The following is a 17,447-nucleotide window of genomic DNA, read 5'->3' on the forward strand; positions in this document are numbered from 1 at the left end:
AACTCATTTAATTAATATCTTAATCCAAGAATAGTACCACTTAACCTTATCATCATATCGGACTAAGTCCACCTGCAGGGTTTAACATGACAATCCTTATGAGCTAAATCCAGGGACATTATCAACCTAGATTACTAGGACAGTTTCCTTCTATAATCAATCAACACACACTATAAGTGATATCATTTCCCAACTTATCGGGCTTATTGATTCATCGAACTAAATCTCATGATGAATTAAAAATAAATATCAAATATGTGCTTGTTATTATAATGAGATTAAGTACACACACTTCATGTCTGAGGTCTTTGTTCATTTATAAAGTCGATTATAAAGCGACTCAATGAATCTACGATACACTCAAGTGTACTAGTCTAAGTATATAGTTAAGATAAACTAATCCCTAATTACACTACGACCTTCCAATGGTTTGTTCCTTTCCATTTTGGTCGTGAGCTACTGTTATAATTTATAAAGTCTTGATAACATCATCTTCCGTATGTGACACCACGTACTATGTTATCTCTGATATAAATTAATTGAACAACTACAACTAAATGTAGATGATACGTGGTAAGGACAGGACCCCTCATGAGGGAGGTCAAAAAAACAAGTGGAGTTCAACCCCAAGCATTCGGGCGATGTAACGGGAAGGCGGAGGATGCAGGCGAGCAGGCATGCGGGCGAACGGAAAGGATGAGGCCCGCGGCCGAGGACGAGCGGAAGCATGCGGGCGAAATAATGAAGCATGCGGGCGAGGCAGTCATGCGGGCGAGCAGCATCTTGGGGCGAGCGGAATGGTGCCGAAGGCAATGAGGCCGGAACGGCGGCGGCAAGCAAAACCTTCTTCCGGATGACCTACGCTCGCGGACAAAGGCGGAATATTACGGCGAAAGCTTGATGGTCGATCCGGGAAGGAAGTCAAAAAAGTATGGGACAGCAGATTACGTCATCTTAGTAACCCATGACTGGCGACAGGGCATGTTCGAGGACCGGGGCCATAGGCCGATTGGGGAAGGCGACCGATCGGGTATTAGAAGTGACGACCGAGCATAGCGGAGAAGCATAGAGGGTGTGGTTCAGATGCTCCTGATAAACAAGGACATGAAAAGCGATTGAATAGGAGCCGGCCACCGCGACCAAAATTCTCCCAGGCACTAGCATTTAAGTGCGGGTGGAATGGGATTGCCGATCGGCGGGGCGCTCAGAAGCGGAAGCAATGACATCCTACGGCAGGGAAGTATAGTCAGAGGACATGTGATAGGCGGCCTGGGATGAGAATGTCCTCATGTCCCATCGGAAGGTGGTCAGACTGAGCGATGTAGGCGTCAAGCAAGGTCATCCGACAAGTCGTACCGGTGTAGCCCACAGACGTGTACATCTCGATTGGTGTCTTGAAACTTCCTCACTCTATATAAGAGTTCCTGGACTTAGAGTGACTTCTCATATTGAAACCACTTTTTTGCAGCACGACTGAGGGTCGTCATGGGGAACCCTTCCGGCCCGACTTCTTCTTGAGTCGGGCTCCAGCGGTCAGCAGAGGCCCGCGTCATCAACTAGGAGAGCACCACGTGCCCAGCGTCCGCTAGTTCAGCGATTCGGACAGGATCAGTAGACAATTTGACCAAATGTGATTCTTTATTCAAAATAAATGTTTACAAAAGCTTAGGCTTTCAGTATACACTCTAACAATCGCGACGTCTCGGAGGGGGTGGGGGTGTGCTGAGATGACTCCCGTGTTAACCAAGTTTTCAAAAGTCCTCTGGTCAACGCTACCTGCAGCCAGCGATCGGGTCGCCCTGGTCTCTGGTACCTCGAGGCTTGAGGCAGATCCGACGAATATATAAGTAACAAGCTAATAATATAATAGTGAAATAAATGAGGGAAGAGTACGGAAAACGTACTCTGGTCCAAGGGGGCGCCCTCAGGTGGGACGCTGCTCGAGTTGTCGCGACCCGGAAGAGTAGATGACTCTGAGCTAGATGAAGAGCCGAATCTGACGACGCGGAGCCGGACGCGGCACGGAACCGGAAGATGAGCTGCAGGTCGGGATATGACTTCGACACGCAGGCTGGGATATGACTTTGGCACGCAGGTCGGGATAAAAGATTGGCACACTGGTCGAGAAATAACAACAACAAGAAGACTAGACCCAAGACACACAGTCCGACATACGACCGCGAATCATGGGCTGGAACACAATGACGACCTAAATTCTGGAACACGACACACAAATTGGATCGACACAGGGGTCGGCTTACAATGACACAAAATCGGAACCGGCCCGGAGTCGGTGCATGGACTACCGACACCGTGAAGACTACCGACGACGGTTGTGGACAAAGGCACAGAGAGATGTATGTTGTGCCATCGCGTGTAAGGAGAGGGAGGCGACGTTGGCATCTCTGGCAAAGGCGACAACGGGAGAAGTTGGAGACGAGAGGAGAAGGGCAGAGGAGATGAGGAATAGGAGGGGAAGCCAGCGTCAGCGAGGAGAAGGAAGGAGATGGCGACCGACGACGAGAGGTGTTTGGAGATGCGGGGACGGTCCAGTGGTGACGGTGCGAGGAGAATAGAGGACCGGTGGTTGTGCTGGCCGCGGGGAGAGAGAAGGAGGAGAGGCGGTCATCGCCGGTGTCGCGAGGAGGAGGAAGAGGAGAGCTCGTGTGAGGAGTCGATAGCCGACGCCGGCGAGGAGCTGTGCGCGGGGGAGAGAAGTTGGCTCTCTTCTTCCCTGGCGACGGAAGCCCAAAACCCAGGAAAAACCTCCCCTCGCTTGGGTGTGAACAGTGCCCTAATAGGGCTGCTACAGTGGAATGACCAACATGCCCCTCTCTTTTCTATTATTTGCTCCCCTACCCTTATAGCATATCCACATCATTATTTATAACTATTACTATAATATAGTATTTTAAAAATTTTATATATAAATTATAATTAATAAAATATCCATTAATGAAAACCGAATGTCCAAATGAATTGTTTTTCTAAGATGCTCTTGGGTGATCAATTTCTGAATCATCTATAATCAGTTTTGAACCTCTATTCATTCATTGTACATAAATTTACAGGGTCTTTCGTATCTGGCATCGTTTGATTTAAACGGCGTGACACGGCGTTTCTGGACCCACTTGATTTCTTAGCTCTGCAGGCCATCCGGAAGGGCCTGAGGGACAAGCCCGACTCTGACTTCTTATCCGCTTGGGACTTCACCGCCGATCCCTGCACCTTCCCCGGCGTGTTCTTCGCCGGGATCATGTGGTAGCGCTGGTGCTTGGAGATCCACGTGCCAGTGCGCCGGGTCTCGAGGGACGCCTTGATCCTGCGCCTCGGCCGCCTCTCTGAGCTTGTAGAGCTCTCCCTCGTCCCTGGCCGCGTGACTGGTCCCATTCCTGACGCCTTTTCCGGCTGCTCTGAGCTCCGCTTCCTCGCTCTCAGTAAAAACCTCCTCTCTGGCTCCGTCCACACTAGCCTCGGTGGTCTCCCCTGCCTTCGTACCCTTGATCTCAGCTACAACCAGCTCTCCGGCTCGTTCCCGGCGTCTATCGTCTCTCATTGCTGAAACTCTCCAATCTTATCCTCTGCCACAACCAACTCTCCGGCTCCATCCCTCCATTCCCGGCCTCCTCCCCGCTCCTCCGTCTCGACCTCAAGCACAACCAGCTATCTGGTCCAGTGCCGCCGCTTCCTCCTTCGCTCCGGTACCTCTCGCTCGGTTCCAACGCACTCACCGTCAGAGTCGAAGCCGTGCTTCCTCGGCGAATCCGGTTGAATTTCCTCGATCTAAGCTCGAATTTCCTAGAGGGACCGATCCACCTACAGCGCTCCGGTTGCGGCGCTCCACCTACAGCGCAACGCCTTCTCCGGTCCGCTGGTTCCCCCGCAGGACGACGTGGCCATCCCGGTGGTGGACCTGAGCTACAACCAGCTCTGGGGAACCGTACCTCTGCAGCTGGCCGCGGTTGGCCAGGGAGTAGTGCCAAGTCGCCTGGTCCAGGGGCTCGTCACAGAGGATGCGCCCCCTCGACCAGTGCCCCGAGTGGCGAGGCTAATTGCTGGATCGGCTACGCCACTGCAGGATCGAACTAGAGCGAGCGCGACGAACTCATAACGCATCCAAATAAGATAAAAGACAAAGAAGAAAAAACAAACAACTCATGTACATCAGATTCATTGATTGATTTATTCACAAACAACATACTTAGAAAATATTTACGACCATGGAAAATCTATTCCTTTGCTTTTCTAGAACTAGTTATTTTATTGATGCGGGTATGAATGCGATTTTTCTCCCAGATGCTTTGTCTCCCCCACGGAGTACCGTGCCAAGGAAGGGCAGGGCTCAATTTACATTATTTTCTTCATGGGTCACACGCAACACTACAACTTGGCTAATTACCACAACGTGCAGCATGCTCCCCTGCCTCCTCCTTTTCCTTAGTCACTTCAATTTTGTTTGCTAAATTACAAATCGATCTCATCCTCCAGCCGACTGCTCCCCTGTTTTTAAATCGATTAATTGCATGCTTGCTAGGTTACAAATCGAAGTGCCTTTTCCCTATGAGAATTGAATAACTGATCTTATTATTAAAATAGAAACGAGGCATACATTTTCGTGCACATAGCAAAACGAACAAGCTTCTCCAATCCGAATTATATAATTTTCATGAGATGTGGCCAATTGCACCTCCCCGTTTTGTGCTAGAGCATGAAATAATTGAAGCCACATGAACTGAAGTCACTGTCTGCTCCCATGGAATGAAACACAGTACATGTAACCATGTAAGTAAGGAGGTTGCTAAACAGATAACGACGATTCGATCTCGCGGGTAGCCTCTCGCACTTGCGCGGGATGATTGATGTCTACTTTTTTTTTTCCCTTCTTCACAGTGGTCTCTGCTTGTGATCGCTGCCTGACCTGACCGCTGCCCTCCACATCCGTCCCATCTCGCACGCCACGTTCTCTGTCGGTAGCTCGTGCCGGCAGCACGGGCAGGTGTGCCGCCGCCGGAGCCACCCCAGCGCGCACCCCCAGTGCAACCGGTGACTGCATGGAAGCTCGCACACCATCCTCCCTCCCGCTTCCCCCATCTCCTCCCTGCACACGACGCACTCCCCGGATGCTCCTCCGTGATCCACCCACGGGAGCGCCACCACTGAGGCCACCGACGCCGCCACTTCCGATCTCTCCTTCCCTCCGCCTGCCATGGTTTCCATCAGCCGCCGGCACTTCGCGGCGGCGTCGACGTGGTGGCACAAGACGGGCCACGGGCCGTCTCCGAGACCGGAGGGGCTGAGCGCCTGATGGAGAACGTGGCGGGACACGGTGGCGCGCCAGGAGTCGATGGGGGCGGAGGGGTCATGGGAGTCGCACATAGCCACGAGGAGGAGCGCGGCGTCGAGGTCGCGGAGGCTGAGGCGGTGGGGGTGCGGTGAGGCGGCGGTGGGGAGGAGTAGGTGGAGGGAGGAGAGGAGGAGGCGGGCGAGGAGGAGGGTCTTCTCGTGGAGCGAGAGAGATCGGAGGTGGGAGAGGGTGAGGGCGAAGTGGAGGGGGGAGAGGAGGAGGAACGTGAGGCGGCGGCGGTGAAGATCGAGATTGTCAGCAAGGGAGCGCGTGAGGTCGGAGAAGGAGTGGACGGGAAGGCGGAGGAGGGCGGCCATTATGACTTCGCCGGCGGAAACGACGGTGGTGGTGGTTGCGGAAGCGAAGTCCATTATTGGGATCGTAACAGGGCTACTGATTGGCGGTCTACCAAATATGCTATCGACAAATATATATGGACGTGGGGAATGGAGAGTAGCATTCAGCGACCAAACAATTAACATTTTATTTATTTATTTATTTATTTTCTAGCATCTTCTCCTCCATGCTTATGGCATCTAAATATGATTTCTGATATAAACCCATAGAAAAAAATAAATCTAATGATATATTAATTCATGTAATGTATGTCAGCAATCGTCCGAATGTCTAATTTTCTATCAAGTTAGTATTAAATTAAGAAATGGCGTGATCTGTCAATCAATTATCATCTAGGTAAGAACCGTTAAATGGTCTCTCCATAATCAAGTAAAAGAAAATCTAAATCAAGATTCATTTTTGAATGTCAAGTCAATAGTAAGATATTCTTAATATTCTTTGATAGGAGATTTCAATCTGATGACTATTAAAAAAAGTATCAATTCAAACAAGTAAGTTCATGAGTCGCAGAATAAATTCGCAAGCAACCGTAATAAATTCGAGCGGTTAAAATGCAGAATAAATTCATCGATCAAGATATTGTATTATGCAACCCATAGTATGCCCAAGCCCCAATGATGCCCGAGCCTGCCGACTTGGCTCCCAGGCCCCGGAAGCTTAGCACGGACGCTACCTGTTCCCACAGGGAGTGCTGGACGGCAATCAAGCAATCATGTGAAGCTTGTCAAGGATTGGTTTACCCTGTTATTGGTCGATATGTGTACGTGGACAGTCAGGTTTACCCTTGCAGATCAGTACCTTGAGACCCTTGGGATATAACCCTGGAAGTTGTAACGGCGATGCATGACACGACGAGAGTTGCAAGCGAGGCAAGTTGCATCAATTATAGGGCCTGTGGACGATGAGCATGATTCCGAATCGAGAGTCAGCCAGCTCAAGATGCAGAAGAATGATCGGGTCTTGAGCTCAGAGGTCGGCGTCAGGTGCGGTGCCATGGCACAGTGTCAATGAGGCGATGCGGCAGGTACAGTGCATGACTCGGAGTGGTAAACGTCGGTAAAATTAAAATCCCAACCGTAGGAGCTGTCGTGCAATCGTAACGACAAGATTCTTGAATGCCGATTCGGTTGCGTCACAACTCCGCGTTGGAGCTGGAGGCGGTAGTGCGTCAAATTGCGATCGGCCGAGCCTCTGATATGTAACCAAGAGCTCTAGCTATATGACGAGGCGAACGACTCTCTTGAGCCTGACCAGCCAGTAGTCTAATGAAGTGTTGCTTGTGTCCAAGTGTTTCGAGTGGTGTGAGTTTCTCCACTGAGGAGCCTGCCTGACCCTCCAGAGGACCTAATCCACCAATAGATCACACACTAGACCTGCGTTGACATCATCCTCTAACCATACGGACAGTGTATTGGTATTTTTTTTCCTTAGCCTTGCATAGTATTTGTTTTGTATCACCTTAATCACCTAGAATCTGTGGAGCGAACTAGCGTTACAGAGCATTGCATTTCTTCTGGAAATTTATTGCAGAGGATCCTCATTCGCAAGGTCCAACCGTGGTCCGTCAACGGAGAGACGACGGAGCAGTGGACTACTGAGAGAGAGCATGTTGGCATGCAAGGATGATGTGTAAGGTGCACCGTTGTGGCTGGTCATTTGGATGAGTCACCTAGCTGGCGGGTGGCTAAGCGAAGGAGAGGGGAGCTCTAAGAGTCAATTGGGACCCATGGCAAATGGATCTCAGGTGGATACTACTTGGGAGTCTAGAGGAGCCATGGAGTGTCAAGGTTTGGAGATGGATTGAGTCTCAGCATATTCTTTAGGTTTGTGTTTTCATGCAAATATGACATTTTGATTCATATAGCATGATAAATGGTTTGGATGTATAGATGTCATATAAACCAATGCTAGGGATGCATTGTGGGTTGGTATGGGGAAGCCAAAACTAGGACTTTAGGTCAAGGTTCAATTGAACTTTTAGCTAGTTTTGGATTTTGTGTCAATCTTGGGATTGGTGATAGATATATTTTGTAATATATTTTTCCCAAGTAGACAATAGACCTCTCCACAAAATTTGGGAATTTTGGAGGTCTAGGGAATTTCAGTGCATGAAGTTGAAAAGGCTGATTTTGCCATTAAGGGATCAGTACCGGTCCGGTCGGTGCGAATACACGGAATGATTCTGAGCGTAATTATTTTTTGAGCACAGACAGATTATGCAAAACCGCAAGACGAGGTATCTGGTTTCACGGTCAGACAGAATGTACGTGAGGTCTGGCGAAGAGGCGCATCCCGATACCGAGAAGTGTTTTAGCACTATTTGTGACCATGTCAACTCGCTTAGATGTATGGGATCCGGGGATTAATACATGAGTTTAGGATCAATTTAGATGACAAGTTTTCAATAATTGGGATATTGTTGGAGAACTTTTTGGATGTTAGGCAAAGGGGAGAATTAAGGTTTAGTTGGGAAAACCTTTAGTACCTTTGTGTGGAGGGAGGATAGGTTCTTAAAAGCCGTTGTAAAAATCCTAGCTCATTGGAGGAGCGGTGTAGGGGAGCCTTAGGATAGGTTTCGATACATGATTCATGTGGCCGCGGCGAGAATCCATTCGGTGAATGAAGTCTCTAGTGCCTTGGCATTCGAGTCCATTGTATTAGCATGTTTATTTGCTATTTGTTTTCCCTAACTTAAGCGTATTGCCAAACACCAAGGGTGTTGGAGCAATCCATAGTTCTGGGACCATGTGTTTGGTGTTTAGGCGAAGGGTTAGTTAGGTTGTTATTTGATATGTGTGTATCTTAAGTTGCCGGGACACTGTGACATGACGGAGAATCCGTGAAGGATGGACATCCGCAGAAGGGACTTCAGGGGACTCGAGAGCCGCGATGAGGCATTGAGATGGAGGCAGGGATGCATCCGAGGGCGAGAAGGGAAGTAGGCTTGAAGGCAAGGTCGCAGAAGAGTCAAATGAGTCGTGATGGGGGTGCAGAGATTGTACTCGGGTAAAATCCTAGTTTTGGGTTTCTTGTTTTGACCTTATGGCAATCGGTAGCTTGGACGGTGGTATGGCCACGGATCGTGTATCTAGCCGCAACCCGTTAGTGTGGCATCGTCGACGTGCGATACCCGATCGCCTACAGGAGCTCATCCTCACTCTGCCTATAATGGAGCTTGGTATGGCCGACAAAGGACGAAATTAGACTTTAAAGCCTAATTAGTAGTCACTAAGTGCTCAAAGGTTCCCTTGTGTCCAAGTGTTTTTGGAGAGTTGTGGTGAGGTTTCTTCACCCTGAGGAAGTTGAGCTAAGAGTTTGGGACTAATCCCACCGGATAGGGATCGTCCACCTTACGGACAGGGAGTGGAGCATCATCATCCCGAACCACGTTACATCGACGTATTGGTTTGCTTGTTCTTTTCTTTGTCTTTAGCTTTAGTGTTAGTAATTAATTTGTATTTGTATACTTTCGTACTAATATTGACGCCTCCATTCAACCCCTTCTGGCCCGATCCTCCAACAGTGATCATATACCTAAGTGGGATGACATTCTTGAGTGCTTAGCATCTCTAAGCATTGTAATATCCCGGTATAGTAACATCCCTGTATGGTCGAGCCCAAGTGTGTAACATCCCCAAGCACCATAGCTTCTTGGGTACCATAGCACCTGAGTACTATAGCACGTGATAGTGTGGCATGCCTCAGCTCGAGTGGGTGATGCTCTTGATGTTGGGATGTATACTATAAGTCTAGCTTTTGTATGAACATCTGTTTTGAAATATTTTGAAATGAGAATCACTTTGGTTAAATGTCTGCATTTTATATTTATATATATGACAATGTAGTTGTCTATTTAATTTATATTATAGATAATATGGTGTGTGGTGCCACACAGAAGATCATGTTATCGGTTCCTTATAAATTATAAATAGTAGTTCACAACCAAAATGGATTAAGACAAACCATTGGAACGGTTGTAGTATAATTTGGTATTTGTCTGTCTTGATTATAAAATTACACTAGTACACTATGTGTGTATTGAGCAGGACCATTTGAGGTTGTTCGATTTATACTGACTATATAAAAGAACAGAACCTCTGTTATTATGGATGTACACCCTTTTAATCCCTATATAATAACAAGCACGTATACTTAGTATTTATTTCTTTAACTTATCAATGAGTGAGATTTATTCGTTAAATCAATAGGTCCGATGAGTTGGGAAATAGTACTATTTATATGATGTATTGTTGATTATAGAAGGAATCTGTGTCATAATTAGTTAGGTTGATGATGTCCCCTTGAGGAACTCATAAGGATTATCATGTAAACCTTGCAGGTGGACTTAGTCCGGCATGATAATAAAGTTGAGTGGTACTACTCTTGAAATCAGATGTTAATTAATTGAGTTGTCAGTAACTCATTTAATTAACGGACATACGATATCTTAAACACGGGGAGATTAACGCACTCATGATAAGTAGGAGCTCATATTGTAATATGGGATTGGTGCGATAGTTCAATAATGACCCTTTAGTGGTATGGATTATTATTGATGAACTTGAGTTGGGAGTTCGGATCGAACACAGGAAGCTCAAGTCCATCAGGAGGTCAAAACTAATTCCTCCTCATTCCATTATAGCCTCTCTATCAGGTCTCGCATTCACTCATTTTGTTTTGCTTCCTACCAAGAAGGCCAGCCACATTTCTTACTCAAGCAAGGGACACCAAGCCTTGTTTGTTGCCCAAAAATAAGCCAAGCCTTGCTTGGTGCCTAAAACAATGCCAGATAAAAAAAGGAAAAAGAAAAAAAGGGGAGTTATAAAAGGGAGATTTTTTTTTCAACAGAATTCTAAAAAAATCTATTAATTTTTCTCCATTTTTATCTGGCACCAAGGGTTATAAAAGGAGAGGAGGTTGTGCCACAAAAACATAAGTGATAAGTTTTGTTTTTCTCCACAACTCAACAACCCTCTCTTTTTCTCTAGGGCCGGCGCCCCACATCCTTCTTTATCCTTTTCTTTCCTCTAGGGCTGGCACCCCACATCCCTTTCTTTCCTCTAGGGCCAGCGCTCCATTTCCCCTTGGTGGCCGGGGCTTGGAGGAGAAGAAAAAGAAGAGAAGAAGCACCTAGGTGGCTGACGGTTTGGAGGAAAAGAAGAAGGAAGCGCTTCATTTTGCTTTGCATTCTTTGGTGGTAGGCGGCTTGGAAAGGAAGAAGAGGTTCGGGTGTTTTGTCTTAGTAGATCGTCGCCCACACGACGCCCAAGAAGAGGAGAGGAATATGACAGAAGATCAAGAGGTCTTTAGCTACGAAAAAGGTGCGCTTTGATCAAGGTGCGCTTTGATCAATCAAGAACTTGATTGATTGATCAAACACATGTCTGATCGAGCATGTGGGTTGTTAGGAAAAGTTCTATGCCTGTACAAATTTTTGTACAGGGGATTTTGGTATTTGGTATTGTGTGATTGGTTTTTGATTAAATTATGCACTACTCATACATAAGTTTAGGCCGGATAATAGTAGGATGTGCTCGATAGATTAACTCTGTAGTTGCAGGCATCTTAGATCTAACTATTATGGCTTTTTGTGTGCTTGTGTGTGATTTCAATCCTCAGGCATATCGAGATTGTTGTGTGTGCATGATTATAATAATTAAATATAGCGGTTGCCGTATTATTATTATTGTTGTTTTACATTCTGTTCGATCTATATTACATATAAATTCCATTATGGAATATATGATCGATAAATATAAAATTTTATTTTTGTTGCGACTTGTATCCTTGCTATGCGTGGTGCTATTTTGAGGACCAGAGGCGCGGCGGAGAAGGAAGTGAGATAAACGCGATGGCTTGATCCATCAGTGACACATTAGAGGACAACGATCCATTGATGACATATTGGAGGACAACATTGGCTGAGACCATAATAGTTGAAAATTTTATTTTCATGTTTATTGCCTTATATGCTGTTTTTATGTGCTGTGATGTGTGTTCATGATTAAAATTCTTCAATTTAAATAACTAAATAGGAGAGAGATTATTTAAATAAATTCCACAGTCTCCATTACTGGTTGTAAGTGGTACATTCAAACTTGCGCGTTGGCTTTAAGCGTCTTCCTCCATATCGGATGAGTTTGTTTGCGGATCACTAAATCAAACTTCCTTTATGGATGATTATAGGAAATTATTTAGGTATGTGTGATCTTCTCCATCTGAAGGGGTACAATCCTAATTAATAGACTAAGTATCAAGTAATGGTATATACTTAAGCGCATTGAATAGTATCCTCCCCATTAGAGTCACTGTTATTATTTGTGTGACCAAAGATGAATCAACTATTAATTTTATTTGTCATAAAGTTAGGTTGACAAGATAATAAAATTAATGGGTAAAATCTCCTCTTATAAATATTTGAATTAGTATACGTCCATACTATCATGGCATACGAAATTCACGATGTTTTGAGGTGTTGGTGAATTTAAATTATATTGTTCGAGAATCAATATTATTTTAAATTATAAAGTTTTGTTCAAATATTTTATTTTGTGATTCTCAGGATTTCAAAATGGCTTTCAATCCTCTTGCTGTTATTTTAAAAGAAAACAAGCTTACTGGTCCAAATTATATTGATTGGAAACGAAACTTGGACATTGTCTTAACTGCTGAAGAATACAAGTTTATACTTCTTGAGGTCTGTCCTAGCATGCCTGATAAGGATTCTAGTGAAGAGGAGATAGAGAGACATAGGAAATGGGTCAAGGCAGATGAGATGGCGCAGTGTTACATTTTGACTTCTATGTCTTGCTGTAACATCGAGAGAACAAACTTACTGGTCCCTATTACATTGATTGAAAACAAATCTTGGACTATCCTCGCAATAGTGGAGAACAATAAAGGTGTATCTTATTCATTAGTTGTTGAAACATGTTTAGCGATGTTATCTACCGGTAACTGGTGTGTAGATATGGGAGCCACTGATCATATTTGTAATTCATTGCAGGGGTTCCAGGAAACCCGATGACTACTGTTGACCTTCGCAAGTGTACGGATATGTCGCAAGTAATAATAAAAGATATCGAATCCACAGGGACTGGAATAAGCACTAAAGATGTCTCAAAGCGAGTTAGCTAAACCACCAATCAATTGATTTACAAAATCTAAGTGTAACTATGAAAGGTAAACAAAGAAATAAAAGAATAGGAAACAAGAATAAGGGCAATGATAAAGGTATGTTCTAGGAGTTTTGGTTTCTTTGTAATGTTATTCAATGTAATTATCTACCAAATCTTATTTCTCAATTGTCCACCGCTTGTAGAAGGTTGCTAGTTTCCTCTTGCAATAGACAATCGGTCTAGGACTAAAATATATCTAAATGCGATTAATTAGGAATGAACCCTATGTTGTCCTTACATGGGCTTGCCTGTCACGTGTGCCCCTCGGAAAATCAACATAGAAATCCACTACTTCTCAACTTCATTAAGATATAAAGATTAATGCATACAATCTATCCTACCCTCTTAAAATACCTAATTTCACCTTCAAGATTACCCCTCAAACGTCCTTACACGGGCATGTTTTTTTCACGAACGTCCCTCGAAAAATCGAATGAGGAATTACCTTTACAAGATCTATGAGATATTCAAATATTCAATCAAGCATGGTAATTATGCCCTAATCACAACCATCCACACAAGAAAGAATAGATACAAACATGGCAAAATCATAGAAATAGAAATGTTGGCAAATCCACAAGAGTTTACATCAAATTTCCATTATAAATACTTCCTTCATCCTAGAACATTAGATCTAATCCATGGAACAAGAAAAGAATCCCAAAGAATAAAAAAAAACAAACATTTTGATCCCAAATCCAAGAAAGATAGGGAAGAAAAGCTTATCTATGATGAAGACCGTCTTCGGATCCAATCCTCGCTCCCCGGAGTCGAACCGTTGAAGATCCACCCTTAGAATTGTCGGAATCCCTCCAAGAAGGTGGAGGAACACCCAAATCTTGAATCCTCCCCCAAAAGGGAGAATATCCCCTTTGAAATGAAGAAGAAACCTTTATATAGAGGGGGAAAATCGGGCGCCACACGACCCCAGGACCTGGCCGTGTGTGGGACACGGCCAGGCTCACTTCCCTCTTTGCTTGTCTCACACGGCCGTGTGTGAGACACGACCATGTCTGGCTCTGCCACTGCACTCCTTGCACGGCCGTGTAGATCCACACAGCCTGCGTTGCCTCCGACTCTGGAACCCCTGCACGGGTCGTGTGAAGCACACGACCAGGGCATCCTTGGCCTCTGGAATTGTTGCACGGCCGTGTGAGGTTCACACGGCCATGGCAACTTCCATCTCTACTGCATCCACACGACCTGGGCAACCCCCCATAGCAGGGTCGTGTGGCTCACAGGGCTTGTGCCTTCCTTCCTTGTTCAAGTGTCAAAATATTCTCCAAATTCTACTCCTGTGTACACAAAATGCACAAAAGTATATCTCCGAACAAAAAGAGTAAATATGCTCAAAAGGAAAGCTAGAAGTACGAAAGTGCATAGATAAAGCATGTACAAAGTATGTGAATGTGCGTCAAAACATGCTAAACAGGTGCATACAATCTATGCACATCACACCCCCAGACTTAAACCTTTGCTTGTCCTCAAATGCTGCAATCTAAATTCATATGTTCTACAATGCTCTCATATCCCTAATGTATTCTCCTAACTCTATCAAAAGGTTTCATTAGTAAGCATGATCATGAAAACAAATTTATTTGGCTCAAGCATAAGTACCCTATGCACAGTGCAAAAATAACTCAAAACTCTTCAAGTTTCAATCTATGTCCTAGTCAAGTCGTCATCAAGTTTGAATTCCTAATGTTTCCAGTGATAGACAAGTAACTAGTGATAGACACTTACTTGCCACATACTTGGTTCATATTTCTCAATCAACCCAAGATCTCAAAGGCGTGCTCAATCTCAAGAGAAGCTAAGCAGTCATTTCCCCAGTAACCAAACTCGGTCTCAAAGGGGTGACTTACTAGATTCCACTCACGACAACTGTTTTTTTTATATCCCTTATTTACTTTTTTTTTCTTTCACACTCTTCTTTTTTTTCCATAAGGATTTGCATTGTGCAAATCTTATTCACAAATGTATTTTTAGCACAAATGTTGGGATATTTTGATTTTTCCAATGAGCTTGCATGAGTTGAGCCTCATCCAGTAACCAAAATGAAGTTTGAGAAATCACCATGGAAACCAAGTACTAAACAAACAAGATGAATCATGACTATTTCAATGATATCAACCATTCAAGTATCAAGTATAGGTGTAGTGAAGATAAGATCCTTAAGGTCAAGCTAAGACTAAAATTCATCTCCATAAGATACTTAGCTTATTTCATGCTACCCAAGATAGAGAAAAAAAAGTACATTAAGCATACTACTAGCATCACTTAAAACATCATGAATCTAGATAATGAACGTGCTAACATTTAATCTTGAAGACAAGAAAGCATATAAGTGAAGTTTTGATGTTCTCAAAATGTATGCCACAAGATTTTCAAAGGATAGTCAAGTGACTATCAAAACAAGCAATCAAGCAAGACAATCAAAATAAAATGCAGAACAAAAATTAAACATGCAGAAAACAAGCAAAAACTGAAAACTAGAATGTAAAAAGAAAAATAAAGTTCGACACCTCCCAGACTTAAACTTTTCATCATCGCGATGAAATCAATATGGTGGAGGAGGTGGGGGTGGAGGAGGACGAGGAAAAGGATGCCTACGACGTGGTTGGCCAATGGAAAAACTAGGGAATCCTGGAGTTTCACTCAGGATTATATGATACTCAAACAAAGCATCTACTTGTTGGTTAGTGACACTCATGCTTGTATAAAATCTCTCATTCTAGCTTGATCCGTATCATAATCCTGCACAAATTCAACCACTTGACCTTGAAAATTCCTCGTGAATCGAAAGTGCTCTTGTACTTCTCTATACTGATTATCTGATAAAGAGAAGTGACCTTCCAACATTCTTCGTTGGGCATCATGCTTCTCATGAAGCGATTCTAGAGAAGTACGAAAATCAGAAAAGTCAAATCTAGAGGAACCCGTACCATAGGCAAAAGAATGCCTAGCAGGATCTGGGTGTCCGGAAGGTTACGGGTATCCAGATGTCGAGGGCTCAATGTGTGGCTCTGTGTCTCCGGATATGGAGGGGACATTTTCAGGGTCTACATCAGTGATTACCCAATTAACTGGGTTGCGAACTGAAATTCGATCAGGACAAGGAAGAGGTAAAGGAAAACCATTCCTCTTAGGAAATGCAAAACCGTTCTCATCCCGAATAATTATTTTCATAGCAAGACATGCATCCATATCGATTATACCATTGCCATGAATAACTTCCAACCCATCTAAATCAAGTTCCAAGTTAATTGCTATTTGAGTAATCAACCCACCAAGAACTATTGATCTCGAAGACGCCCTCGCAGCTCTCACTAAGGTTTGCAGAAAATGAAAATCGGAATCAAAATCGACCTTATGCAACATAACCCATAGAGCATAGAGTTCTACTTTCTTAACGACTCCATCACTTTCCCCTCTACCAAAAATAGTTTTGCTTATGACTGGATGCAAATATCTAAAAACAGGGTTTTGCATGTGAGAAGCCTTGGCTCTAGAGGGCTCATAGGGATGATCTAATACGGTGATAGAATTCCAAAAATTGTTCCAATTAAACCTAGAGTCAAACCTCCGAGAGCTACCGAAAGACAATCCAAAACAAGTGTTGAAATCACTAAATGTCTATTGAAATTCTTGATTCATTAATCTAAAGGTTATCTTGCCAACATAATCATCCTCATTGACAAAATAGACATCTAGTGAACTTAGAAACTCCAAAACAAGGCTAGGATAAGTAAGTAGATGTGTGTACAACATATCACTCCAATCCAAAAATCCAATCATCCAATCTATGTCATCCCTAATTCCCATCATATCTAAAATGGTTGGGTCCATATACCTAGTACATACGATCTTTCTATTGACAAGAATTGCAAATCTAGTTATTTGATCATCATTTCTAAACACAATATTGAATTCGTTGTCATTACCTTCGTTGCGTGAGGTCCTCTTTCCTTTGCCTTGCACCAGTTGTTTCCCTTTGTCTTTGGATGGCTCTTACCCTTTGTCTCCACGACTAGATCCACCACCACCCTTGTGAAGTCTCTTCAATAGGTTGGACATATTGTCATGCTTGAGTGGGGAAGGGTACTGTTTAGGGTTGGAGTTACTAGATCTTGAGGAAATAGATCTTAGGGTTATGAAAGTGAAGATCTTGGATCTAGGAGAAGAGAAGAATCTATATCTAGATGAAGTTTATGGAGAAGAAAGAATTTTAGACCTAGATCTGAGAAGACTTGGAAGAAAGGTTGAAGAAGAAAGGTTGAAGAAGAAAGGAGTTTTGGAGAGAAGAGGGTGTTGAGATGAAGAGGGTGTGTGGGGGACATGGCCTGAATCTGGCCGTGTATAGGCGACATGGCCTGGTAAGATTTCTCCACACGGGCCGTGTAGATCTACACGACCCTGCCTTCTCCTTCTCGGGTTGAGTCACATGGTCATGCCAATTGGCACGACCATATCCTTCTTCCTCTTGGCTATCTTTGCACAGTCGTGCTTGGGACACGACCTCACCAGCTTCCTTCTCTGGAATCAGCACACGGTCGTTTCAGATGACA

At 44.3% G+C, this 17,447-nt stretch overlaps 1 protein-coding gene and 1 pseudogene across 1 annotated transcript; one reads left to right on the plus strand and one right to left on the minus strand.

Moving 5' to 3' along the window:
• Nucleotides 1–3,100: 3,100 nt before the first annotated feature.
• LOC122031497 lies at nt 3,101–4,111 on the plus strand (annotated as a pseudogene).
• A 456-nt stretch (nt 4,112–4,567) lies between these two features.
• On the minus strand, nt 4,568–5,779 carry LOC122032109 (E3 ubiquitin-protein ligase SGR9, amyloplastic-like). Its single transcript, XM_042591357.1, has one exon. The coding sequence runs from the start codon at nt 5,713–5,715 to the stop codon at nt 4,885–4,887; it is 831 nt and encodes a 276-aa protein (XP_042447291.1). The 5' UTR covers nt 5,716–5,779; the 3' UTR covers nt 4,568–4,884.
• Between the last annotated feature and the right edge of the window lie 11,668 nt (nt 5,780–17,447).

Source organism: Zingiber officinale, chromosome 11A (genome assembly GCF_018446385.1).
Source record: "Zingiber officinale cultivar Zhangliang chromosome 11A, Zo_v1.1, whole genome shotgun sequence".
NCBI classification, from domain to species: domain Eukaryota; kingdom Viridiplantae; phylum Streptophyta; class Magnoliopsida; order Zingiberales; family Zingiberaceae; genus Zingiber; species Zingiber officinale.